Genomic DNA, 26,283 nt, shown 5'->3' on the forward strand with positions numbered 1-26,283 from the left:
TAGTATTTTCGAACTTCTTATTAATTATCGTAAGCCGACTTGGGGAATATTAAATTTCAAAATGGCTGTCGACGCAGTTGGCCCTGAAATATGTACAAATTTAAGTTGGCAGTACGACTGTACGGCCATTTATAGTAAATTTAAAGATGTCATTTTGTTCTAATTTTATTCATTAATAACGAACGTCTCATAGTAAAAAGCTTTATAAAAACAATTCGCAAAAATATCACCATAATTTTACAAGTGCCCCGCCTTCACAAGTGTAGAGGTTTTCGTTTTTACTACGGATTACACCTGTTGTAAAACTGTTTGCCCGAAGAGCCGTGAAATTGTCCAGTATTCCATAGATTATTCCCTTTTTCCGTACCTACCTGAGTATTTGGGTTCTTCGAAATTTTGTCCATTTTGTCTATTGTCTAATATGACTAAATACACATTTATCGAAAAGCATCGATGTCATTGTCATCTTGTACAGGGTCTCTATAAATGATTGTCGGGTCCAGCCAGCCATGGAAACTTGTCAAATTTTGAATGTGCCGCTTTGTTCGGCAAATAATGAATGTCACATTTTCAGGTTAGGTTGGTGGCTTTTAACCAGAGACAAGTTTCAACTGTGCTTTACTCCTGCTAACATTAATGTATTTATTATTTAATATCAACACCAACAGGGGAATAATTATTGCCCCCATCGTACCGCCACACAGTGTACAGGAATTGGTATGAGAACAAATCCAAACAGATAAATATTGAGAACACCTTGTCCCCGTATGCCACTATACAATACTGTCTTTCTGTCTGCATTCACTTTCACATTTCTTGTTTTATGCTAGTGATAAATACGACCTAAACTGAATTGTCAAATACGGTAGGTATTGACTCCCATTTGTTCCTCCATTATAAATAAAAGTGTTTTTCATGACAAATAAGTCTTAATGGTTTTTCAATAAAATCAAATGTATTCAACAACATAATTTACAACACTTAATAACGATAACAAATTGGTATTTTTTTTATAAAATAGATTGAAAATGTGCCCCACTTCATTTATTTTCAAAAATATTTTGCAGCATTTCTTGGTTAAGGGTACAGCAACATTGCTATCCACAGTTCCACACACCAATTTTCAAAACATGTAAAGCAGTCAAATTGGTGTGGATTCTCAGCACTCAAAATTCTGAAATTTCTTTCAAATCCTCGAGTATTTCATCAGATACTGGTGGTCGTCCTGATGATTTACCCTTGCTAATTGTTCCGATTGTTAAAAATCTGTTCCCAATTTGTCCAATGTGATTTAACAATCATCTTGAATGTTGTTTGGATATTTTGCTGGAATTCATTTTTACAAACAGATAATTCCCCATTAATAAACCTTCCCTTTCGAAAGTAAAAAACAACAATGAACGTGTTCTGTTCAACAGAATAAACCATTGTAAAGAAAATAAAGCTAAAATAAAACATAAAACATTAGAGCATAACCTCACAAATTTTGCCAGTGTGTTTACCTCTAAAAGCGGACGTACTTGCAATATTTATTGAAAAATACAGATTTTTGGTGTTTATTAACTGTGATTAACTGCAATAAAACGAATATAAGGAACGAAAACTCGACTGACAAGCGCAAACGAAACGTCATTCTAATGTCAGAAGTGACCGTGAAAACGAACTAGAATTTGGCATCGGTTTCAAAAAAGCGGAACAGTAATTTTTTTTTCCATGGCTGGCTTGACCAGACAATCATTTATAGAGACCCTGTACTTGATGCCAATTTTTTAGGTTAAGCAGTAGACTGTCATTATAATGGTACGCAAATGGTAGTAAATGAAATTTGTTGTTAAAGCTGTTCCAGTTTTATTTCTAGTACTAAATAAACAATTAAAATGCGAACAAACATGCAAACAAATAAACAACGATGATGGTTTATGCAACTGTAATTTAGGATTTTGATTTATGCATTATTTCTATTATCATCATCATTTTCTTTAAAAAAATGTTCTGACTCTTGTAAATTTGAGAATTTAATTTGCATAAAACAAAGTCTGACGTGAAAATAATTTGTGAAAAAACTTTCACTGATCGCCGACCCATCGTCTCAATTTGTGGTGAAACGAGTGTACGAGTTGAAGATAAGATTGTTAATCATTTTGTTGATGTCGGTCTGGAAAGAGTGTTGAGCGTTTTCCATTGGAACGAGCACAAATATTACGACCGGTCCAGATGTTGTACCGTAATCTAATAGTTAACCTAAACAGAGGAGTCAAGTGCACATCTGGGATTCTTCGTGAGAGTGGGCGTAACGCGGCACATCTGTTCCGGCGACGGCGGCGTCGATCGCTTCGTTTCCGGCCGCGTCGCCGCCCTTCAGTCGTCACAAGTCCGGCTCCGGGTCCTTCTCGGAACCGCCGGGATGGTGAATACGAGAGCGACCGCCGCACTGACGCCAAGGAGCGGCTCTCTGCCAGACCTCTTTCTCTTTGTCTCCCGTCTCGTTTAACGATCGGATTCCGAGAAGCGTGTTGATATCCTGGTTTCGACGGGCCGGGGACATTCCGACACCTGCGGCCGCCTATTTTCGAAAACGGAACGCGATTTCCTCACCGCGTCCCACATCGGATACGATCTGAGGGGGCATCTCCGGCCACATTCCTCAGTAAACGCGGCTAATTTTATACCACATTGTGTCGGTGACAGCGGGACGGTCGGAATGAGTGAGCGGCGAAGGTTCAACGCGGCGCCACTTTGACGCCGCCGACGCTTTATATTTACATACGGCCGCCGTTGTGTAGACTACAGCACACCTGGCTCGACGCTTCGCGAGGTATTTCTCTGGACGCCCACGCGACCCTGCGAAGCCGCCTTCTCGACGAACCACCGATTAATAAGCCGCAGAAAACCAAATCGCCACAAACTGATGACAGATTTTTCTGCAGTCATTTTTACCCTAAATTGCACAACTGCTTTCTATCCATTCGTATTGACATTCGTGGTTATAAATTTTGAAAACAAATTTTGGAGGTTATGTTGTTTCAAATTTGACAGTACGCTGTCCGCTGTCAATGTTTAGTGTCAACAAATTTTCCAAATCGCATCGAAATTAGAGTGATTAATGAAACCCAACTGAGTTGTGGACGCAAAATAGAAAATTTTCTTTTGAAATTGTCCAGTCCCCCAAATAGCACATTAGCGGCGACTGGCCTGACTAGAAGTGTCAAATTCGGAGCCTGTAATCATGCAGGACGGCGGCAAAAGTCCGTTTAGCCCCCGGTCGCGCCCCTTCGATACTTCCTATCTTGCCACCAACCCGAATTAGGCGAAACAGGGCTTCCGGCCCGCCTGGTATTGTAACGAAGATCTCACATGTGCTTCCGTTCGCCTTGTAAATAAATAACTGGGAGAGGAAGTTTCAGTGTAAACAGTCGCAGGGGCTGCGGTCTAATTCTGGTCCCGGATTCTAATAAAGTCGGTTCGCTTGTGCGATCCACGGTCCGGCCGTGCAGGTAAAAGCAAAGGTCAGACGGACGCAACAGGTGTCTCCTAGCTGTACCGTTCGCACCTCTCCCCGTGCGGCAGTTTAGACAGGTGCGGTGGGCCGCACAGGTGATGTTATCGCATTCCCCCAACGACGAACCGCTCTCGATGAATTAATTTTGTCGCCCGCAGCCGACTGCGTCCAACCACCGTGTCATAATTCTAATTGTCGGGGTAATTAGGCTGACGCCTGTTCGAGGTTATCACCGATTGATGACAACGGCAAAGTGGAAAAGGTCAGCTTCTATCGGTGCTGCCATGTCACAATCAGCACCGCAGATTCGCTTGATTCTTCACACTTTTTTCTATGAAAAGAGTGACCGTATACGTTTATGAACCGATCTAGATATTTGGACATCTCTTAAAAAGTCGAATTTTTCAAATACACACAAATACACTTGTTTATTGACACCTCTTCCCCATGGAAATTGCCGGCTTAGGCACAGGTAGTTGGACAATTGAGCAGACTCATTTTAAACCACTTAAGACCTCGTCATGTGATAATGAGGGTCAGGGTATTGAACAACTCAAGTGCTTTTTACCTGCACACCCGGAATCCCTGGTTCTTATAATAAATTTTTATGAACACGAAGTGCCCATCGAGAGCTGGATATATGTATTTGTTTTGGGCCGATTTAGCTCAGTTCATAAAATGTGAACCTTTCATGACAAGTATAATTGTCATAATTTCCACGATTGTCTGCTACAGTTTGACAACCTGTCAAGATATGACATTTCGTGTCCGTTGCTGTTTTAGGACATTATAACGGGTGTCTGAAAATAAACTTTAGGACGACATGTCGAAAGTGTCCACCATCTGACATTTGACATATTCTGATTCTGTTTTTTGAAAATCATTTACAAAACTGAACAGAAATCATCCGATAAAGTAATTGATAAAGTAAGTTGTATTTAAAGCGGTAATGATCTAGTAAGACAAAAAATAAACCTGTCATTTTATTTTGTTATTCTCTCATTGGTGTCAATATGAATGCAACGGATTATCACTGTGAGTGTAGGAACCAGGTGCGCCATCATATGGAATAATAAAATTTCCCAATTCGATAACGCTAAAGAGCCAACATACGCCGTTACAATAAATAATTGAGTCAAGTTCAACTTTTGCGGTGACCTTCGTTTTCATGTGCTGTCTGCAGTTGTTGATCTGTTAAATGTTATTGTCGATATGTCAATTAAAGAATCACTCCAATTTATGGTCAGAGTGTAAGTCCATCTTCGACGCATTTTCGTATTAAATCAATTACCGACACTGATCATCTACTTCAATTTGTTGCATCTGCTTCGTTCTTTTCTTTATCAAGATTCCACTCTCGATAATGTGTACTGACTCAATCAGTGAGACCGTTTTATTGGTGTTTTATGAAAATCGTAAAACTCCTTTTCTCAACCACCTGAGCTTCGTGTTTTACTGAAAACGGTTTATCTGCGACTCGCCGGCGCCGTAATTATTAACTTCCATTATCCAGCATTCAGGTTCTTATTGTCTACGTTTCTTTGTTCGTCGTCTTAAAAAAAAGAAAGTGACTCACAAAAACTCAATCCCGATGCATAATGCAACAATAAAGGAAGCAAAACCTCGTGCACCTGGCACCATATTTAGAAAATAGAGTTCATGCGACGTAATCCCGTGACTTGACCATTTATGGCCGAACCAGTGCACTGATTGCAACAGTGTTGCCATATTGCAGCCACAAAAATGCCCAAAGAAAATCTTTAAATTGTCCGGACAAGGTTGCATAAAAAAACCATTGGGAACTTTTGACATGGCTACCGACGTATTTCTGAAAGAATTTGTAGAATGAAAGATTTCAAACGGCATAATATTTACACTCAGATTTTTGACAGAATACTAAATAGGTTATTACGCGCGAAAATTTAAATTGACTTTTAATCAGAACAAAACAATAGCTATTATGTACTTTGAATTTTTATTAAAATTATTGCAATGCACGTACTGATGACATTCCAACAAAATAGTTATTTACCCAACGTATGGGGAAAAATAAATTCATTTTTTACTATTGGGTTGGTAACACTTTCCGCGGCGATTACTAGGTTATTAAAATTTAAAGCGTCGGTGGTGTCGGTTTATTCTTCTTGGTCCATAATTTTTCCTGTCATTTTTCTATTTCTGCTATATTTTCGTTAAAATGAGCTACTTTTTTGAATTTTATTCTTATTTCTTTGGTAATAAAATTACTTATTTATTGCGTTGATGAAAATTAATGTTACAATTACAAATGTGACAAAACGCCCATTTTGTTTAAAGTGAATAGACGTTTCCGTCTGTCTTACGTCATTTAACACCAACCTTACTTACAAAGCAATTTGCCCTAGTTTTTGTTGCAAAGTAAAAAACATCAGGGTGCGCGAAAAACGTTTTCCCGCATCTCGAGGATAACCGGAAAATACCTATTTTGAGGTTACGAGTACAAAAAACATTTTGCAAGTACCAACGTAGTAATTAATGAATGTAATTTATTGTTTTTTTTTTTAACTTTTGTTAGGTCTTATCATGTAAAATACGATTCTATCGGTGGAAATAATGTCTGCAAGTGTAAAAACAGCAGACATTTAGGAAATTCCAAGCAACAACTATTTTTTCGGAAAATACCGTATCGTACTTTTGACATTACGTGATCCATGTCATCAATCCGACAACGTTGTTATTACGATGATCTCGATCCCGAGTCGCCCTCGGAAAAAAGTTGGGCAGGGACGGGTTAGAATGGGGGCTGCTACGTTCGGGGGCGAGTTGTCCCTTGACGATCGTGGGAGCCTCGGAGCGACTGTGAGGATAACCGGTAGGCAAGAAGTTGGCCGCCTGACCATATAAGCGCGCGGCTGCCTGGCGCCAGATGTTGATCTGCACCAGCCGCCAGCGCCGACTACTACGGAACACCACCTGCAGGGAGCGGAGTCGACATTCCAAATACGGCCATCAAGAATCCACGCCAAAAACGGATGAAAATCAGGAACGGGCCCGGTCGCAGTCGCCTCGCCGATCACCGAGATTGAAAAAGGGAAATGTCGTTAATTATGTTGTTTGGCATTGGGAAACTATCTTAATTATTTTAATTAACGGATAAACAGACGGCGGACGGCTGAAAACGTCGGCCATTTTACCTCGAATCGCCTCACATGAATATTCATGCACTTTTTATGCAACCCTGCCTCACTGCACTGGATCGCCGAAATCGAATTTGACACGTCGCACAGTACCCAACCGTATAAACTGTGGATTTGAAAATGTCAGATGTCACTGATGCTATACCGTGTTAAACGGTGGATTTGAAACTGTCAGGTGTCACTGATTGACGGTTCAGTTCAGTAATGCCACATAATTATCGATTAGACCTGAAATGGTTGTTAAATATGTCGTCGACGCTATTATTCGTGATTTGGGCGGCTTCGTACGAAAGGCACAAAGGTAATATTTTTATCATCACTGGTCGGGAAGGCGTGGCGTCATTACCGGAGCGCCCCGGAATGGAAATTTCCACGAAAACGCGAGTCCCAGTTCTTGTGAAAATTCGCCGGTGACATTAGCAATACAAACATGGTCATGATGGCGAATTAGCAGGTGTCACACGTGTTGTTTATTTGATAAACAACTCATTAACTGAAAGGCTAAAGTTTTATAAACAAAAAGCTTGTGCGAACGACCTTGGGTTAACAGTAACAGCCATATCGCGTAATAATCAAATTCCATCTCGCATCCGCCTCGGATCACCAACAGTAAATACACAATTTATATTCCCCGGACCGGTGCATTATCGGTAATTGCGCCGGTATTGTTTCGTCAATTGATTATTTCCCTGTCGATTCGATTCCTTCGATAAGATAACTCTTCCAGGTGGAGTACACGCCGATGATCAAGTTATGGAAGGAAGCAGATGGCAACGACAGGTTTGGCAGATGTAGCGCACCTGTCCGGGTCTAACAGTCCACCTGTGCCGGTAAACAGGCGTGCAAACACAACCTGCCTAAACTACCCATCGGTGCTATCATCATTACGTTATTATCTCGACGGTATTCACCTGTGCCGTGTCGCAGCCGTTCCTAATTGAAACAATAGATTTGTATGATAATGGACGCATCTGCTGCGTCTTTTCGAGGCCACACAAGCGGCCGGAATTGTTATTTTTAAACCGCCAACACCGGCGTCGGCTTTTCTGTCGAACGTCATGCAGAGCGGCGACAGATGCGTTTTCTCGCCCAATCAAGGTCGTCGGAACTGTAATGAACGAACGCATCGTGGAGCCTAATACGGAGCGTCCCGATTAAACGACATTTTTACCAATAGATGATCTTTATTTATTTTAGCCGTAATTGACTTGCAAGCCATTTGGGGCGAACCTGGTCATTTCACCATAATTTGATCAATTACAAAATTACATATATTATACAGGGTCCTTCCTAAAAAACGCCGCAAGCGATATCTCCGTTATTTATGGTTCGATTTACAGTGTTTTTATTTTGCTTTTCTTCTTTTGTCAGTTGTGTTTCACGATTTGTCAAATGACTTTCCAATTTTTTAAATGTCAAAATGATATGTCAAATGAAATTCCCCTTTTCTCAAATCACTTTCACTTTATACAAAATGCTTTTCTTATTAATTTAATTGATTTTCATTGTCACAATGGGAAAGTCAATTGACAAATAATGAATTACATTTGACAAAAAAGGAATTCGTTCAACAAATCATCCCTTACTAGCAAAATAAATGGGAAAATCAATTGAGAAATTGTGAAACACAATTGACAAAAGGAGAAAAGCAAAAGAAAAACACTGTAAATAAAACATTTTTTTAATTCCGATTTTGAAAGATAATTTTTCTGAAGCCAACGATATACCAAGTGCACTTAAGAGTAACCGCGAAAATAAATAAATAAAATTGCATTATTGGAGATTTTTTCTTCGAAAAAAATCAGGTATAAACGCTGTTCAAAAATCAAAAAACTATTGTGGTGCAAATGACTTATCTGTCACTGTGATAAGTAATAGGAAATGTAATGAAAAATGTGTGTTATTTGCACCACAATGGTTTTTTGATTTTTGAACAGCTTTTACCTACTATGGAAAACAATCCTAAGTGCAATATTTAGTACATGTTCTGTCATATTATTTTTTGTTTCTGCTCGATTTTTCTTTGAAAAGTAAAACTATGAATAACAAGTTTAGTTTCAATGTGTAAAAAAATCTTCAGAAAGTTTTGTTATTGCGTTTAGGATTGTTTTCCATAGCATACCTGATTTTTTTCGAAGAAAAAATTTCCAATTATGCTACGGTGTGATCAAGAATGACTGACTCTCTTGGTAACAATGAAATTCGGCAAATTTGAAATTTACCATCAAAGGTTCATTTTTGTAATAGCATAAACATAACCGGCATAACCAAAAATGTTTTTAATGTCGTCTCAAGTTAAAAAATTCAGTTAGTGCCAATTACGAGACAAAAAACACCAGTACTTTTCAATTGTTTCATTGCCAACAGACTCAGTCATTGTTGATCATGCTGTATTTTATTGATTTATTTTCGGGGTTACTGTTAAATACATTCTAACATGTGGCATATCGTTGTATTCAGAAAAATAATATCTTTCAAAATCGGAATAAAAAAATATACCAAGCTATTTGAAAAAACAAAGTTGACTATCATCTGACCTTGAATGACTTTTGAAAAAAAAATCTATGTTGTGCTTATAGCGTTTTTAAAGTGATTTATTGCAGTTTTTGTTTTATTCAAATCGAGATATAAACAACGGAGATATAGCTTGCGGCGTTTTTTAGGACGCACTCTGTATATTTCCCTAATTTTTATTAAATGAATTTTAAAATCGAAACTGAATGACAATTTAACGTTAAGTGTATTCTGGGGTGCCTGTTTTTTTTGCCACAAGTAGGCTCTTTCGAGCATAGGGTCGGGCTTGCCAACTACATTATACAGCCGCGAGCAAAAAAAACTGAGTGTCAAAATCATGCTTTGAAGCAATGGAAAATGCTCTATTGTAAAACGGTCCTACGTATCATTACCTATCATCATGTATGAAATTAAATGACATTGATTAATTAATTTTTTGACACCTTGTTGACGTGGGCATAATCAGGCAGGGAAATTTTTTAATTTGTGACAATCTAACCAAATTTTAAAATGACATTGAAGACCAGAATTTTTTGCTCGCGACAGTACGTACAAAAATACATAGAGTATATAGGGTCGGGCTTGCCAACTACATATAGTATATAGTCGTTTTCAATGACATCCGTGCTGTCAGTATGACAGCATGTTGGCATCACTTGTTTTTTCAGTTTAGTAATTTTGAATTTCCTAATTTGGCAATTTACCTTGACGCGGCAAATTGACAAATTGAAATAATTATTTATCATTTCCGACAAAAAATGTAGTCTGATTCGGATTCCGAGGATGACTTCGTTTAACCATGTTTTACACCATGTTGAAGATTGAGTTTTATCGTTTGTTGTTGATGTTTCACGAAATATATTTTTCTTTTACCATAACCTCAATTTCTTGTTTGACATTTTTTTAACTAGGATTTTCCTATACACTGAATACTGGTTATGAATTTGTCAGTACAATCTGCACCAACATATTAAAAATGACACTGACAGCACGGATGTCGTTGAAAACGACTATATACGTAAAATTATTAAATGTCACGTGGCTTTTATGCTAATAACTTAAATTTGCCTAACTGAAACAATATGATCTGTCCACGAGATAACACAACAGGGTACAATTAAGTACATCTTCATTAACAAATGCAAATATATTATGTAAAAAGATGACGATAAATACATTTGCATTTTAAGCAAATTTTTTATGTCCAGATAAACCTGTACCAGTTATCTCCGGTGCAATTCAGATAATAAAGTGAAAACAGAGAGAATAAAAATCAGCGAATATTTTAGACTTGTTTGGAAGATCAACGCTTGTACGTACTATTTATTATTGCACAGTGCGTTATGGAAGAATTTTTACTTTTTCGATAACGATACGTCCTGTTTCTGAGTGACCTAATCGTCGATCAGAGTGTACGGTTTTTGCGGGTGTTGGTTCTTCAGAATTTGGCGCACCTGTAGGCAAAGATGATTCCACCTCGATCCGGTCGATTTAAGGTGTTAATTTTTTACAAAAATAACGTTAACCTCGGATCGTGCGAAATAAATTCAATGACTGAGTAAGGCCGTGCAATATGTTCGGGTTGGTAAATACATATGACAATTAGGAAAAAATGCAGGTTGACGCCAATGACCAACGAGTAAATCAATGGATGGGGAGATTGGACAGTAGTCGCAAAGCGATTAGCAAACTCACTTTTAGGTTTCATTTGATTTACATCAAGACATGGATAAGTTCAAGGCGGAACGTATATTGTAGCCGATGAATCAATGTCCGGCATAAATAATATTCATACAATAAGGATTTTTTACCTTTCATAATTTTATTTTAACAATTTATGGTACTGCCACAATTAATGATCATAGGGATAATGAAAGAAATACCTAGGTAGGGCCAGAAAAAAAAGAGAAGACATTAATTAAAAAGCGAATTCATTTAATCCCATTTTTGAAAAGCAAGAAGCTTTTTACATCGTATGTTGACGTTATTATTCATAATTAAGGCATCTCACATAACTAAATAACCCTATGACGGGATAGAAGCAAGAAAGGGAGAGCAAAAAAAAAGAGAAAATGTAGAAGTAATACAGGGTTATTATAAATGATTGTAGTCCAAGTAGGCGTAAAAACTGAATGTAAAATTTATGGTTGCCGCTCCATATAAAAAACATCAAAATGATGTGAATAAGTGAGTGCACACCGTTCGCACACAGGATTTAAATTAGGTGCAAAACAACTCAATATTTTTGGATTCAATCGTTAATTTTTAAAAATATAATAAAATCCTCATCACCGGAGTTTTCACCTAAAAAATGACAGTGACAGCGACAAAAATTTCATAACATGGGCATGGCCTGCCTCGACTACAATCATTTATAATAACTGTACAAATACCGGGTGATTTTAAATGATTGTGACTTTTTTCTTAAGTTGGGAACATTTTTCATAAATTATTTTGATGAACTTGATACCTTAATCAACACATTGGCGTACGTACGTCATTTTGACATTTTATGTATAGTATAATTCAGAATAAGTGGCATCGCGGTAGGCGTTGATTCTCTAAAGTGAGCTTTATGTTCTGTCAAAAAATTTAGTAAACATGTGAAACCGTCATTATTTTATTCTGAGGTTATACGTTACATAATTTTGACATGGTTTTCACCCACAGCAGAGATAACCCCCAGACAAATAATACAGTTTTCATAAATGAAACAAGGAAATTCCAAATACTTATAACAAGAAAATAAACACAAAACGATTCCCATGATAATATCAAGGCCAAATTAAAAGCGAAGGTTACCAACAGCATCGAAACTAGGGTATTATTAGCAAGGGTCTTGCTGCCAACGTAAATTTGAATTTCCAACGCCTACCGAGATGCCACTTATTCTGAATTATAATATATTAATAAATTGTGTCAAATAGGCGAGGACGCCTATGTTTATGTCAACTATCACATTAAAAAGCAGAATAACCAACAATAATATTACCAACCTATGAAATAAAGTTACATTCATTTAAAATCACCTGGTACTATCGAAATATGTCGAATCCGTTTTCACTAATATTGTAATTTTTTTATCAAACAGGGTTAATTACAAAATCTTGGACATGTTGGAAATAAAAGAAATTAATCCGTCTACTACCTCTTGAAAGATTGACAAAATGCTAATATATGCCGTTCACGATTGTTTTAAACACGCAGAAGGCCACGATATTTTTTTGTTAGATTGGCGTCAGGTCCTGTCATATGACGTTTCGTTATTAAATATTCGTCTTGTTGTCAATTCCCTAATTGATTCAGTGTAATTCAATTATAACCTAAAATAGATTTATTATGCCAAATCACAATATTGCCAACTAAAATGTCAGATTTTCATAGACAGTCCGAATTTGAAACAATCGTGAACGGATAATACGGGGTGATCAATAAGGACTGTTTAAGTTGGTAACACTGAATTGTATTTTAAATCGTATAACAGGAGTAACTTCCGGTTGTTGGTGGCTTGTCGGTGTTAATGCTATACCTATTTCAGATATTTGTCAAATAAACCAACAAAACATATCCAGTTACAGTGTTATAAATAAAAATTTTCTTAATTGTATTGCCAACTTAAACAGTCCTTCTTGATCACCCGGTAGTTTCCATATTTCAAGAAAATGTACAAGTTTTTGGAGCAACACGTTATACCGGGTGTCCACTCTCAAAGTCGAACATAGGCAATTAACACTGTGCATTCAGTTTATAGATATTATGCCATTATTTCGATACATCAATAATGTGTATTAAAGAATTAAATTATGATATTAAAGTAATTAACAATTTAAGCAGTTTTTATTATAAATTCTTTGAAAAAATTACAATGCAGTTCCTACCTTAGTTAATAATAAATCTAAATAATTTGCTGAATTTAAATTTCCCTTTATTTCAAATGTTATTAAAAATCCCAGCCCAGATATGAATTTTTTGAGGATACCGAGTTCTAGTAGGAATATTTACTCGAGGGTTTTCTTGAGCCCAATATCGCGTGTTTTGAACATTTGGTTCGTTATTTAGTGTAAAAGTAGATTCGTCTGCGAAGCAAATTGTCGACAGAAAGCGACGATCATTAGCATGCTCCTGTATTTCATAACAGGTTTCACTCTTACTTTCTTCATCAACAGCAAAAATCTGTTGATGACACTGTGTCTTTTAGGGATGATATTTGTACTTCCTTATGATATTCAGTATCCGCGATTTTAAACTTACTTCAAGAGAAATTTGTCTTAATCTGTATGACGTAACTATTCATTTTTCCGTAAATAATTTTGACAGTAATTTACCAAAATTCGCTGACTTAACTCAACAAATTACTAAATTTTTTGACAAATGCTGTCCAATTTGAAAATCATGGCATGTCATATTTAAAAATCGCCAAGTTTTAAATTAGTATTTTAAAATAAAAATAGCACCTTTAATCTTATTATTAGTATCATTTGAAGCGCAATAATTTTGTCTTTCTATTGATACCATTACCTTACCTGTAAGTTCAATTGGCGAGCAGGAATCAGCAAAAACGTTCAATACAATGTTAATTGCCTATGTTCGAATTTGAGAATGGACAGACGGTATAGTTGTCCTAAAATCACCGAAGGAGCCTGTACTTGGCGCATTGTTTACAATAATATGAGTAAAAAATCTTTATACAGCTATGTCGATACTTGTTGATAAACTAAAATAATTTTTGATTTTCCTGAAACTGTTGAAATACTGTCAAAATCATGCTTTGACGCAATGGAAAAGGCTCCATTGTAAAACGGTCGTAAATATCATAACCTATCATCATATTGTATGACATTAATTGACATTAATTAATTAATTTTTTTGACACTTTCCGAGGATGACTTAGTTTAACTATGTTGAAGATTGCGTTTTATTGTTTGCTCTTGATGTTTCTCGAAATATAAATTTTCTTTTACCATAACGTCAATTTCTTGTTTGACACTTTTTTGTAACCAGCATTTGCTTATTACTCTAAATACTGGGGGGCTTTATTTGAAGTCATTCGCAAAGTTGCGTGTGCGCAAATCAGAAACATGCGAATGACTTCAAATAAAGCCCCCCAGGTTATTAATTTGTGTGTACAATCTGCAACAACATATTAAAAATGACACTGACAGCAGTGACAGCACTGATCTAGTTTAAAACGGCTATAGTTATTTCATTTAGTTCATGTCAGATGATCCACGTTAAGCCATAAGTTTCCAAATCTTTTGCTTTTCACGGTCCTTCTTGATCCTACATTTTTTGAAAACGTGGTAGAAGACAAAGTCATTTTAATTCCTTCGTATAAAAGTTTAGCTAGTCAACCACGCAGGCATGAGCCCCCGCAAATAAAATTGCTATGTCAAGTATCAAAATGAGTGAAATGAGATCGTGTCAAGAAGACGGGTTCGGTGAATGATGATTTCCTCATTCAACGACGGATTGCAACGAACTTCAATTTATTACTCTTGATATTGACACATTCCTTGCAATTGATTGCGAAAATCTCAATGTGCCGTTTTTGAGAAATCGTTCCTTTTGACGTTTCATGTTTGAGTTTTTGAATTCAAAAATGATTCCCGAGTGTACTGGTAACAGTCATTTTCGAATATACTTTTTAACAATTGAAAACGAATCACACCGATACCTACCACCTTTTTTGTCGTCTTATTTTCAATATTGCACCTCTAGATTGTTTACAAATTTAAATATTATCTCCACAAATTGTGAGATTGACTATATAATCTTGTAACGGCGATCGTAAAGATACCGTGACCCAATTGCTGCTAATGCGTTAAACATGAGTTAGTTCATTCATGTCTGGGAATAAATTTGGTTTGTTTGTACAGGTCGTCAGAAATGATTGTATCAATATTGTTCGCTTCGCCCAATATTGTAGCTGAACTTTTAACGGTCTAGATTAATTCGAAATATGGCGATTGGTGTGGTGTGAAGGTGACGACGGAAACTGGAATTGTGCGGAAGGAAAATCAACACCGCATTATCAGATGGCGCCACCGCTGCAATTTTATCGGTTTTTAACGGAAGAGAACACTACATTTTATGTAATTGTAATAATAGATAGCACAATCGGCATAAATCTGCCCCCTTTTTTGTTTTTATTCCAAGTAACGCATCCTTGAATTTAATCTAATTACATATCTTTCACTAATGTAAGTAAAAAAACGAACTCTGATTTAACACTATTTATGTTCGTTAACACATCGTTGTAAATTACGAATTAGGTTATTTTTTTTACTGTCTTATCATAGGCTTAAACGATTTATCGCCATGTCGGTTATCATCGAGTTACGTGGTGATCTTTGCTTGCTTTAATGCAACAGTTTAGCAAATCACTAAGCGTTAATAATCGTATTGCTTTTAAGTCGGCGATCTGATAATATTTCTTGAACAAATATTTTACAGATAAGTCTCAGTCGTGCAGGTGCCGCTTCGCAACAATGAACCGCCCTAAAATTCTCATGACGAATCCGTCGATTCCTCAAATCGCTTTTGACTTATTAGGACGACAGTGAGTATTACAAAAAAAGAAATCATTCAATACCGAAATTTCAGATGTGAGCTTGTACGTGTCGAAAACGAGAAGAGATCCTCGATTTTGGAAAAAGTGGCAGGAGTCGACGCGATTTTTTGGGCGACTAAAGAAACTCTCGACGGAGAAATTTTAGACAAGGCTGGTAAAGACTTTGATTTCGTCAAGTCTTCCCGCAGCATCTGTTGTTTTGCTCGCGTTTCAGGTGCCCAAATGAAAACAGTTGGAGCGATGTCGGCGGGCGTCAACAACATTGACGTTCCCGAATTGAAAAAACGCGGAATCAAGTTGGGCAATACGCCGGGTGTGTTGGACGATGCAGTCGCCGAGATTGCCGTCCTTTTGGCTTTATCTGTGGCTAGAAGACTCCACGAGGGACGCTTAAAAATAGAGCGGTAGGACCGCAACGCGGGTGACGTGATGGAATAAGAATTTGCATTTTGCCAGGAACGAGTGGACACCCAGCTTAACCTGGATGCTGGGACAAGATATCGTGGGCTCCACCGTCGGAATCGTAGGACTCGGAGGTATAGGACGGGCCATCGCGAAGAGATTGAAAGCTTTCCAAGTGGACAAAATTCTCTACACCGGCCACCGCGAGAAACCTGAAGGTAGGAAGAGTCGTTGAGGGACGAAACGAGGTTGTTTGTTGGCGTTTCAGGTCAAGAACTTGGAGCGAATTTCGTTTCTCTCGACACTCTGGTCAAAGACAGCGACTTCGTCATTGTCTCGTGTCCGTTAACGACGGAAACGAGGGGCATGTTTAATGACGATATTTTTTCCAAAATGAAAAGTTCTGCTGTTTTTGTTAACGTGAGCAGAGGCGAAGTGGTGGATCAGGATGCTTTGGTCAGGGCTTTGAAAGAGAAGAAGATTTTCGGGGCGGGACTGGACGTGATGACTCCTGAACCGCTGCCACCGGACAACGAACTTGTCAAATTGCCCAATGCAGGTACGTACCGGCCTCTCAATGTTAACACTACTCAATCGAGATGAAAAAATTACCACTTGCAGTCTTGATCCCTCATTTGGGCAGCGCCACCTTGAAAACGAGAAACGCAATGGCTGAACTGACAGCGCAGAATATTTTACGAGGCCTCGGCGGCGAAGAAATGTTCACTCCAGTTTGTTGATTTTATTCACCATAAAAACTTTATATTACATTTATTACAACAGATATATTGTCAGTCGATGAAGTATTAACTCTTCTTAACCCATTAATTAACACAAACCACTCTTAAACTCTAGAAAGGTATGTTCAGTTACTGATACAATAACGTTTTTTTGTTCGCGTCTCCAATGCTTGAAGAAATAGAAAATTATTATTATTACTGTAGTTATTATTACTAGAGCTACAGCACACAGGGCCACAGAGTTCAGATATGATATGGGGAACCCGGCGTGAATCGAGCAGTTGGACTCCTGTTCGTCGTTGCCGGAGGGACAGTGCCTCAGACCGTCGCACCACAAATCCGAACTTATGCATGCCCCCAGTTCGGGACAACTGCAAAAACTTCTGTAAAAAGTGTTAAACGTCGGGTAAAACGTTACCTGTGGGGGCAGTCGGGAGGGTTGATCATTAGCATGGTGCTAGGTAGTGTAAGGGCCGGGTTTTTAGACACTTCCATCCAAGTGACGGCAAAGTTGCCGATCTCTCTTTGTAAGAACTCGATGATGAAGCTTCGAGAGTTCTTGTTTTGTATCTTGCGGTAAGAGAACAGGTTCCAACCCTCCGAAAACATTTCGACGACGTCCTCGATGCTCTCGTAGTAGGGACATATGATGTGGACGTCTTCGGTGCGTCCGGCAGGATACACGAGTATTCGGTTCTTGCTGGGGCACAGTCTGGAGTCCCTCTTGTTGACCCCTTTGATTTTCAGATAGATAAAGTTGCTGAGGGAGTCTTCGGGTTCGATGAGCCAGGGCTGGTGCAGACAATAGGAGTTCGACTGGTTCTGTTGGTAGCTCTGTTCGTTTTGTTTCAAGGTTTGGGCGTTGTTCCTGACGGAGATCTCTCCGCTGGATCCTTTAAGTCTGCGGCTTTTCCAAGGATTCAGACAATTACCCTCGTGCGTTGGTAGAAACTCGTAATTTGCTTCGAAAAAGTAATTCCTATAGTCCTCTGTGATTTTCATGTTGCTTACGGAGAACTTCACAACGACTTTTCTCGCCGTTTTCGTGATTAAAGTCAGCGGTTCGGAGAAATTGCTGCAGAGACAATCCCTCAGGATTTCGACACCGGGCCAGGGATACTCGTAGATCTTCAAATTGGCCAAACCGTCGCCGTAGGACTTGACCCCGCACACCCACCGTCCTATCTCCGGGTTGTACACGGAGCTGCACTCCTTGTCCCCGAAAGCTGCCTTCAGGAAGGTCACCTTGAGACGCTGTTGTTCGTCGGACTCGAAGTGGTAAGCGCAGCTCACCTCCTCCTGACCACCTCTTCCGTACAAGAAGGTTATCTTCGGCGAGAAGAATCTGCCTGAAACGTCCTTGAAAATCCGATCGCAAGGGTTTCGCGACACTTGCGCGCCCTCTTGCGTCAGATCCACGAATTCGTACCGGAGGACGAAACTGACAGGATACAGGACGCTCCCGTATCTAATCGAATGGGCTATCGTCAGATCGGAACCGGAAGAGACGTAACTTTCGGACAGGCCGCAAGGCCGTGTCAGTCTCGAGGAGTTCTTCAACAGCGAGTGGTCGCACAGCTTGGGTTTGTCGTCTTTGCAGAACTGACCGATCAACGGGACCGTGTTCGGGGACTTGACGTCTCCATCCCAGATTTGCAATTGGACGTCACATTCACCGGTGTTGAAGTCCGTTAGACGTTCGTTGGTCACGTGATATTTGATGAAACTGATCCAGATTATTTCTTTGGGGTGGCCTCGGAAATGGTAATGGCAGGTCGTGTTTGGCGGAAGCGAGTGGAGAGGGCTTTCCAGTAGGCCTGAAGTGTTGTCGAACGTTGTCACGAGGAACTCGCATTTTTTACCGTGCTCGATGTATGTGGGAGACTCCTTGTTCACATAGAAAACCTGTAACATTTTTTTATCCTGAATTTTAAAAATATTGAAATTCTCGAGTACCTAATTTGTTTTGATTGAAAGTTGGTAAAGACGAACTGTTCAAAACCTCGATTTTTTGAATAATTATCGAAAATTCGTCGGCATTTTTGTAGCTGTCATTTTGATGGAAATTGTTCTAAGATTGAGCAAGTGAGGTTATGTTTTTGTCGTATATTTTTTGTACGATAAAGTGAGTTTCTTGTGTTAAATACGTGTTTTTTGCATTTTTCTATAAAAATCCAACTATAAATCTTAAACTAGACTCTTCTGAAGTTTACAAAAAAACGTAAGTGAAGAATAAAATTTTCATTAAAATTTATTGATTTTATTGTAAGCAGAAGAAAGGTCCTCTCTTATTATTGTCATTCGAATTTCCACTGGAAGGGAGCCTATTTCTGCAGAAAATCAGGTCACGTGTCAGCCATCAAGCGCTCGCATAATGGGCGCCATATCTCCCCCGACGTGTCATTCACGTCCTACACTGTTTACATTCGCGCTACCCTACCTCGATTTCCAGCTCGAACCCCGGCAGATACGACAGGGGCAGTGGATGAAAGGGGTTTCCGAAGGGGGAAGTGTGAAACTTGACTAGCAGTTCCGGGCCGCTGCTGATAATTTCCGGGACGGTTTCCCCGCTGCACAGATGTGCCAGGGTGGTGGCCGTCGGTCCCCAACCGTCCAAAATCTCGATATAATCCTGCATCATGTTACACTGATCCCATATCCTGGAACGTCGTCGTGAGGACCTGGGTTCGACGCCATCCGCAACTCACCTTAGCACCCTGTCGCTGTTGTCGAACTTGGGCAGGTGCTCTTTGTGGTGGAAGTTCGCCTGTCTGACAGCGATGAGGGCGTGTTTGTCGGCCGGAACGTTCCGTTCTCTCACTCGGTAATGACAACTGACGTTCCGGGGGTAAATTCCCGGGTAATTGGGGGATTGGATGCGACAGGGGCGACGTGAGCAGCCTTCCAACAGGCGGTCACAGTACGTCCCGATACTGAGCTTGCCGCGGTAGGAGCGTTGCGTCGCGTTGCCGTAACGGATACGGGCATCGCTCAGCTTCAGGAACTTGTACGATAGCTTGAACTCGAAGGTGTAGCCGGAGCTCTGCTGCGAACATTCAGATGGATCAAAACTTTACGAATATCCTTGTGGTGACAAATTTTTCAAACACTCCAGGATCGGACAACACCCTTTACTTGACGACGTCGCTCAATGCATATTTAACGACACATCTTAACAGGATAATTAATCGACATCTGACAAGGAAAACGATTACGATCAAACTGTTGCTACTTACCTGTTGAGGAAATCGTTCGAGTCGCAACGTCAGATTAACGCTAGAGGTTTCGCTATAATATACCGTGTAACCCCAAGCGCTTCCGCACCACTTGCCACCTGAAGTAGGCCGGTTTCCTTCTTTAATTGATATAAATCCGTCGGGACATCCCTCGGTGGTGAATGATTCGAACGTACCCACCGCAAAGGATTCGAATGTCAGCTAAACATATCGATTATTATAATTGTGCTCTACGCTGTTTATTTATTTTGTTGATGGTTCTTCCAAAATAAAGCGATTAATGTTTGTCGTTTCCCTCAGACTAGAACCGTATGATCAACAAAATTTGATAGCTCAGTTAGTTAGCCATGAAAAACAAAAGTTGAGTCTTGGATCGATTCGTACTATGCCAGCGAATAAATTTTGGACATCAATTTCATGTCATTGTCATTAGTTGTAAAACACTCTTTACATAATATAACCTATTTTTTCACAATTGTTGTCACTTTGACACAATACAACAAATCGTGTTTCATAATCATAATAACTAACTTAATATCAGGATACACTACGTCCTGTTCAAAATCTACCTTCCGTATACTCTCGTGTCAAAAATAAATTACTCCCTAGGATTTAGGGATATTCGTTACTAGGTTGCCATAAATTTGGTTAGGTTGGAGGCTATGTGGTTTCTGGTGACAAACAAAAGATATCCCAAAAATGTAAGACAGGAAATTAATTGTAACAGTTGCAAATGACTAATTTCTCGCTAAGTGATAGATGATTTTTCGTTTCACAATCAATTTTGGTTACTGGCGGCATATTTATTTGGATTTAATCTCTCAATTCAAAGTAACCAACCTTAGGCATTCAAAATAACTTTTGAAAATTCTAGTTACACACAGCACGAAAAACGTTATTTCCTTAAAAGTTCGAATTCTAGGGAGTAATTTATTTTTGACACGAGAGTCCATCTGTGTTCCAATAAGACTAACAATAGACAACACAAAACCAGATACTGATGGCATGTTTAGATTCAGTTAATCTGACGTTACTTTGAAGTATTGAGAAAATAATTAATATGCCAGAAATTATGATAATAAAGCCTAGACTACATTTCATTTTCAAAATGACAGCATATGTGCGGTTCGAAATTTATTCGCTGGCATAGTACGGAATTTAGTTGTCAATTGTCAAAAAGATTAGGTCATATCTGTCAGTTATATTTGTGTTTTCTAAAGTTCCGATGCTCGATTATTTCACTTAAGTGTCATCACGGTTCCCGATGTTAATATTAAAGTATGACGTACGAGACAGTTTTCAACAGTTTAACGTGGTAATTTTATTAAGTGGAAATGCTGTAAACTAACATTTATATCTCTCGAACTTTGGCAAGACTTGTTGCTTTGGGACAAATATATCTTGCATCTTGCAAGTTTGTCGTTAGTTAGAGTTCTTCGAGATCCACGAAAAAATAGAATGATTCACAACAGATACGGATTATTAAAGGAATGTGATTCGGAAGCACGTACCTGAACGAGCTCTCCTAGGATGCCGCCTCCCGCCGTGAAATTCAGGTGGCACAGAAAGGGCATTTGCTCGTCCGTCGGTCTTTTGACCTCTATCTCGTAGGTGCGTCCTATCTCCCCCGTGTACGTAGCATTGCAAGCTAGACAACAGAGCGTTACCTCTTTGTTTTCTTCCGTTTTGGAGCAAACACTCACGAGTGCAGTCGGGCAGTTCGTCGGTGCCGTCGGTGCAATCCTGGAGGCCGTTGCAGTGCTTGTTTATGGCGATGCATCCGCCGTCGTTGCATCGGAATTCCGTGCGTTTACACGGAGTCGCTCCCCCTAACACCGTCGCCAGAGCTAGGACCGTCCAAAACCTGAAACCGTACCGTGATCCGTTCGATCAGAGGACGTCGACAAATATATACTCACATTATGTCGAGGAATGGTGTTTACGCATCGTCGACTTGTTAGAGGTTGTTTAGAAGCGTCGACGGCATCGTCGGAGCGTCGATAAAACAATAAAATACGGCAATAAACCGATTAAGTCTGTAAACATTGAGGTGCCGGGCAGAGCTTGCGATTCGTGCCGCGCATCGCTACGCGCAATTCGGGAAGCTCGATCGAAGCTCGGGCTTTGCTTTTATCAAAGTTTCAATGCCCTAGGGGATGGTAAACGGTCGGGACGATTACGAAGGGGGGCTCTTTAATGGCCAGGGATGGACTGGGAACTTGGCCGGGGCTTAACGGCGATAATCCGCGGTGTCGGAAACGGATTAAAACGATACGACAGTGAAATGGATAGGCCGTGGACGAGGGGAAGGACGAGGTGGCCCGGCGCATCCACCATTTTTACGGTATCTTTTCAAGTAAGCTGAGCCTAAGCTGGTTCTGAATTATTTATATGCGGTCTGTGGCGTCTCGAGTTTTTGCCAGCGCTGAAAGGGCGTCGAGAAGGTTACGCTGGGAACGTCGAACAAATTAAATAACAGGCAGAACTGGGAAGTTAATAAACGTTGGACGTCAGGATGTTTGTGTTGACGGACGAAATTAAAGAGTGATAATAACTCCATAAACTCCAATGTATACACGTAGAATTTATTTAATTCACTTTTCCGATTCGACTTTTAAATCGGATTTAATTTGTTTTCGTTTTTGCTTATTTTTTTTCACTCGTTGCCCTTTTTCCAACATAAACACGGTTAATAGGACGTTATAAGTCCGGGAACTCATAGTTTACAGTACGAGTGAGACGTTTAAGGACGAGGCGACGAAGGAGCCGAGTCTTGAAACTCGAAACGAGTACTGTAATACATAGTAATTAACGTTATAAGTCCGCGAACTCATAGTTTACGAGTGAGACGTTTAAGAACGAGGCGACGAAGGAGCCGAGTCTTGAAACTCGAAACGAGTACTGTAAAAAGAGTTCACGGACGAATGTCGTTATGTATTTTATTTCATCCTGCCTCAAATTTCGTTTGAAAGAAACATTGAAATTAATTTCAAAATAATTCAACTAATGCTCCAAATTTAGTCACATTTTTGGAACATGATTAGCAACGGCTGTTTGGCAATTGTTTATTTTGTTGATTTTGTTGAAATAATTTGGTGCGTCAAAATGACTTCTAAAGCAAATCCTCCAGAAATTGTAAGAAAATCTGCAGAAGCCTGTGCTGAATTAATACCTAGCAAGAGTAGCAAGTCTGCTGAAAGGTATCAAAAACAATTCAGCCATTTTTGTAAATGGAAATCAGAAAATAATGTGAAGAAAATTACGGAAGAGGTTATGCTGCCTGGCCTATTTTTTAGACCATTAAGGTCATGAATGAATGACAATTATTAAAAATCACTTTGAAGTTTTTCTTGTGACATCGAAAAAGCATGGAAATGGCATTATCGAGTCAAAAGTTGGGTTATATTCAATAAAGGCCAGTTCACACATTTGTCAGTTAAATGTCAGTTGTGGCCAAGATTCCGTGACCGGAATAGTAGGTATTATTTTATTTGTGAACTAACGTTTTTAGTCTGAGAAAGTAAGTGCATCATATTCTTTGTGGCCGAAATAGTTAAATTGTTAATTTGTATTTAGATCTAGTTTTGAATAAAACATTTCTTAAACCTGAATAATTGTTATTGCGATTCTGCTATCCCACCTCCACCCGGCGGCACGGCAATTTTGCCGGAGTACTATTGCGGGCAAAAAAAGTGGGACATCAAATTTCTGTCAGTTTTGAAAAATTCGATGTAGTTCAAGCTTTATTGTCATTTTTTTTGACACTACCTATTCCAGCTGACAGTTTACAAATTTATTTTATACTCCTATTTTCCTTTTCCAAATGCCATCTTCTTTTGCTAAAGGTAGATTTTGATTGGAACTTTACATTAAATAAATATTCACTACGTGCTTACTTACAATCATTCCCTACAATCTACAATACTTAATGACAACGTCAATCAATTCAAAGTAGGGTTAGAATTAGGTAAGGGTTATTTCACATTAAAAGTCAAGACAATGACGTTGATGTCCCACTTTTTTTGCCCGCAATAGTACATACACTATTACGGATATTACTAAACTCTGTCCACTCATAGATTGCTTGACATAAATGTTACTAAAAATGTTCACTCTACGCTACAACAAATAGATCCGGCGCGAAATTTAAAAAAATGGAAAGAGCAGGTTTACACGTGATGTTTTATTATTATTCTGCATGTTTGCACTTAGGAAAGACGAAAGACGAAAGAAAACTTCAGTACAGTAGGAGTAATATATTAGGTTTTATTAATACAGGGTATTTCACGAGTAATAATGTGCCCGAGGGAATAAAAAATGCAACCCACAATACATTTTCGAATTTCCGAAAAAGCTGGCTAATGAAATTAAAATACCCAGCTTTTTTCGGAAATGGCTAAACACAAGCAAGAGATTATTTAATATGTACTCCTATTTCATGCATGACCAAAAATTACCTCTGTATCATTTTCGATGTTTGTAATTAGATTCTTGAGGCACGAACTCACTTCACAAATTTTAAAAAATCTACAAAAAATCGTAACGGAACAGATCAAAACAGCAACACGATCAAAACTGATAACTTTTAAAACCAGAGAATCGTGAAACAAAGCTCTAAAGATGAAAAATCGCAAATCTAAATGCTTAAACCACTTTGACAGAACTGACAATTTCAAATTTGAAATGTCATATAATTTATTTTTCGCGTGGGTTTCATAACAACCAATGAGAATCAGTGCTTCAAGATATTACCAACACAATCTATGATACTTTCTTAATATTTTTAATGTTATGGTTTGGGGATTTTGTTATCTAAGGATATTTAAAAAAATGCATTCTATCAGTGGACGTAGTTCTATCAAGTAATAGTGCAGTGCTTATTAACATAATTACCAGCGTCTCGCCTCCACATTTTGACTTTGTTGTGTTTTATTATGTTCTGTGTAAATGTTAAGGAACTTCCTCACGATGTGACATGATTATAGTAATATACCTTTTTGAATTTCAACTACCAATGTGTTATCTAAATCCAGAATTTTTAAATTTTTAAAAAGAGATTGTGGTACTGCGATTGTTACTTTTGTGCTTCCAATAGCAACACTTAACCGGCGTCCGGCCGTTTTTTGCGTTTTCCCTGATGACGTAAAGTATTGAAATTTGACACAGGATGATATAAAAAAAACCAATTTATTGTAAATCATTATCAATTCGCAATATTCTTCTGGGAAGAATAAAAAGGCAACCATAGATAAGACAACTGGCAGATAGTAGTATTTTGATTTATTTTGTCTCTAGCGCCTTCCAATAAATTTTAAAAACCACAACTAGCGTTCCAATTGGAAACCATTAGAGTATTGACGTAATTGTATTTATAATGTTTGCACTTTCGGTGATTTTTCAACGCTCTATATAAAAAAAAATATATCAATAGTGTATGTTGTTTAGGAAGTTTGTTTTTGTAAAGATTAAGTAACACATCGAGCACTGTCCAATGCACACGCAATACGGAAAACGGATTATGGAAAACGGCAAGGCCTCAGCCCTGGGGTAAGCTATCAGCATCGTTCCGACCGAAATATCCAAACTTTGAACGTGTTTTGAAGATATTCGAAGTGAATCTCGCAATCTCGGTGACGGTTTTTGATGCGACTGAAGAGATTATCTTATGAGACGAGATCCAGTTTAGTTCACTTTTTAAATACGCAAAGCTAACGGTGGACAGTACTACCCTGTGAGTAACAATTACTGTTTGAGTTGGCAATACATTCTTGTGATTTTTGGTGACTTTTATGTCATGTTCCAACGAGAAAACCATTTTATCAATAAAAGATTACAAAAACCAAGACGTTTAAATTTGAAATGAGTACCAGCTGTCAATAATGTCAATAAAACACACGGAAATAGGCTTTCATAGTCTTGCCAGTTTCATGTAATTTTTTTTATTACCGACTGAAACAGTTATTGTTGCTCACCCGGTACTATTTTACATCAGATTTCTAGTGTTGAGGATTTTTAAACCCGTCTAAAAGTTGTAATGATTTTTTATACATGCACAAAGCCAGTATTGGTCAAGTTCTGATTCTATTCTTGCCTTTTTAAAACTCTATAAAGATAGCAATAAAGGGCTTTTAGTACTTACCTTCGT

At 38.6% G+C, this 26,283-nt stretch overlaps 2 protein-coding genes across 6 annotated transcripts in view; one reads left to right on the plus strand and one right to left on the minus strand.

Annotated features, from left to right (window-relative positions):
* The window catches only part of LOC138137941 (glyoxylate reductase/hydroxypyruvate reductase-like), a 31,167-nt gene extending 14,070 nt beyond the window's left edge, over positions 1-17,097 (plus strand). For 2 of the 4 annotated variants that reach the window (XM_069057558.1, XM_069057555.1), the window contains 6 exons: positions 15,643-15,748; positions 15,793-15,914; positions 15,975-16,164; positions 16,217-16,380; positions 16,431-16,721; positions 16,784-17,097. In XM_069057558.1, the coding sequence (XP_068913659.1) occupies positions 15,678-15,748; positions 15,793-15,914; positions 15,975-16,164; positions 16,217-16,380; positions 16,431-16,721; positions 16,784-16,902 (957 nt within the window). In that variant the 5' untranslated portion in view covers positions 15,643-15,677 and the 3' untranslated portion in view covers positions 16,903-17,097. Of the gene's footprint in view, positions 1-14,773; positions 14,808-15,247; positions 15,390-15,642; positions 15,749-15,792; positions 15,915-15,974; positions 16,165-16,216; positions 16,381-16,430; positions 16,722-16,783 lie in introns of those variants that run through there. The other 2 variants (XM_069057556.1, XM_069057557.1) reach the window with 2 other exon arrangements.
* On the minus strand, positions 16,890-22,775 carry LOC138137939 (uncharacterized). Of its 2 annotated transcripts, none has more exons than XM_069057551.1 (8): positions 22,058-22,775; positions 21,842-22,002; positions 21,650-21,786; positions 20,139-20,339; positions 19,611-19,945; positions 19,343-19,562; positions 17,321-18,807; positions 16,890-17,273 (listed from the first exon to the last, which is right to left on the minus strand). In XM_069057551.1, coding segments are annotated over exons 1-8 (2,826 nt in total). In that variant the 5' UTR covers positions 22,060-22,775; the 3' UTR covers positions 16,890-16,990. The 2 variants fall into 2 exon arrangements, with proteins under 2 accessions (XP_068913652.1, XP_068913651.1); XM_069057550.1 differs by having other exon boundaries at positions 19,611-19,948.
* Positions 22,776-26,283: the final 3,508 nt, after the last annotated feature.

This window comes from Tenebrio molitor, chromosome 9 (assembly GCF_963966145.1).
Source record: "Tenebrio molitor chromosome 9, icTenMoli1.1, whole genome shotgun sequence".
In the NCBI taxonomy this organism is placed as follows: Eukaryota; Metazoa; Arthropoda; class Insecta; order Coleoptera; family Tenebrionidae; genus Tenebrio; species Tenebrio molitor.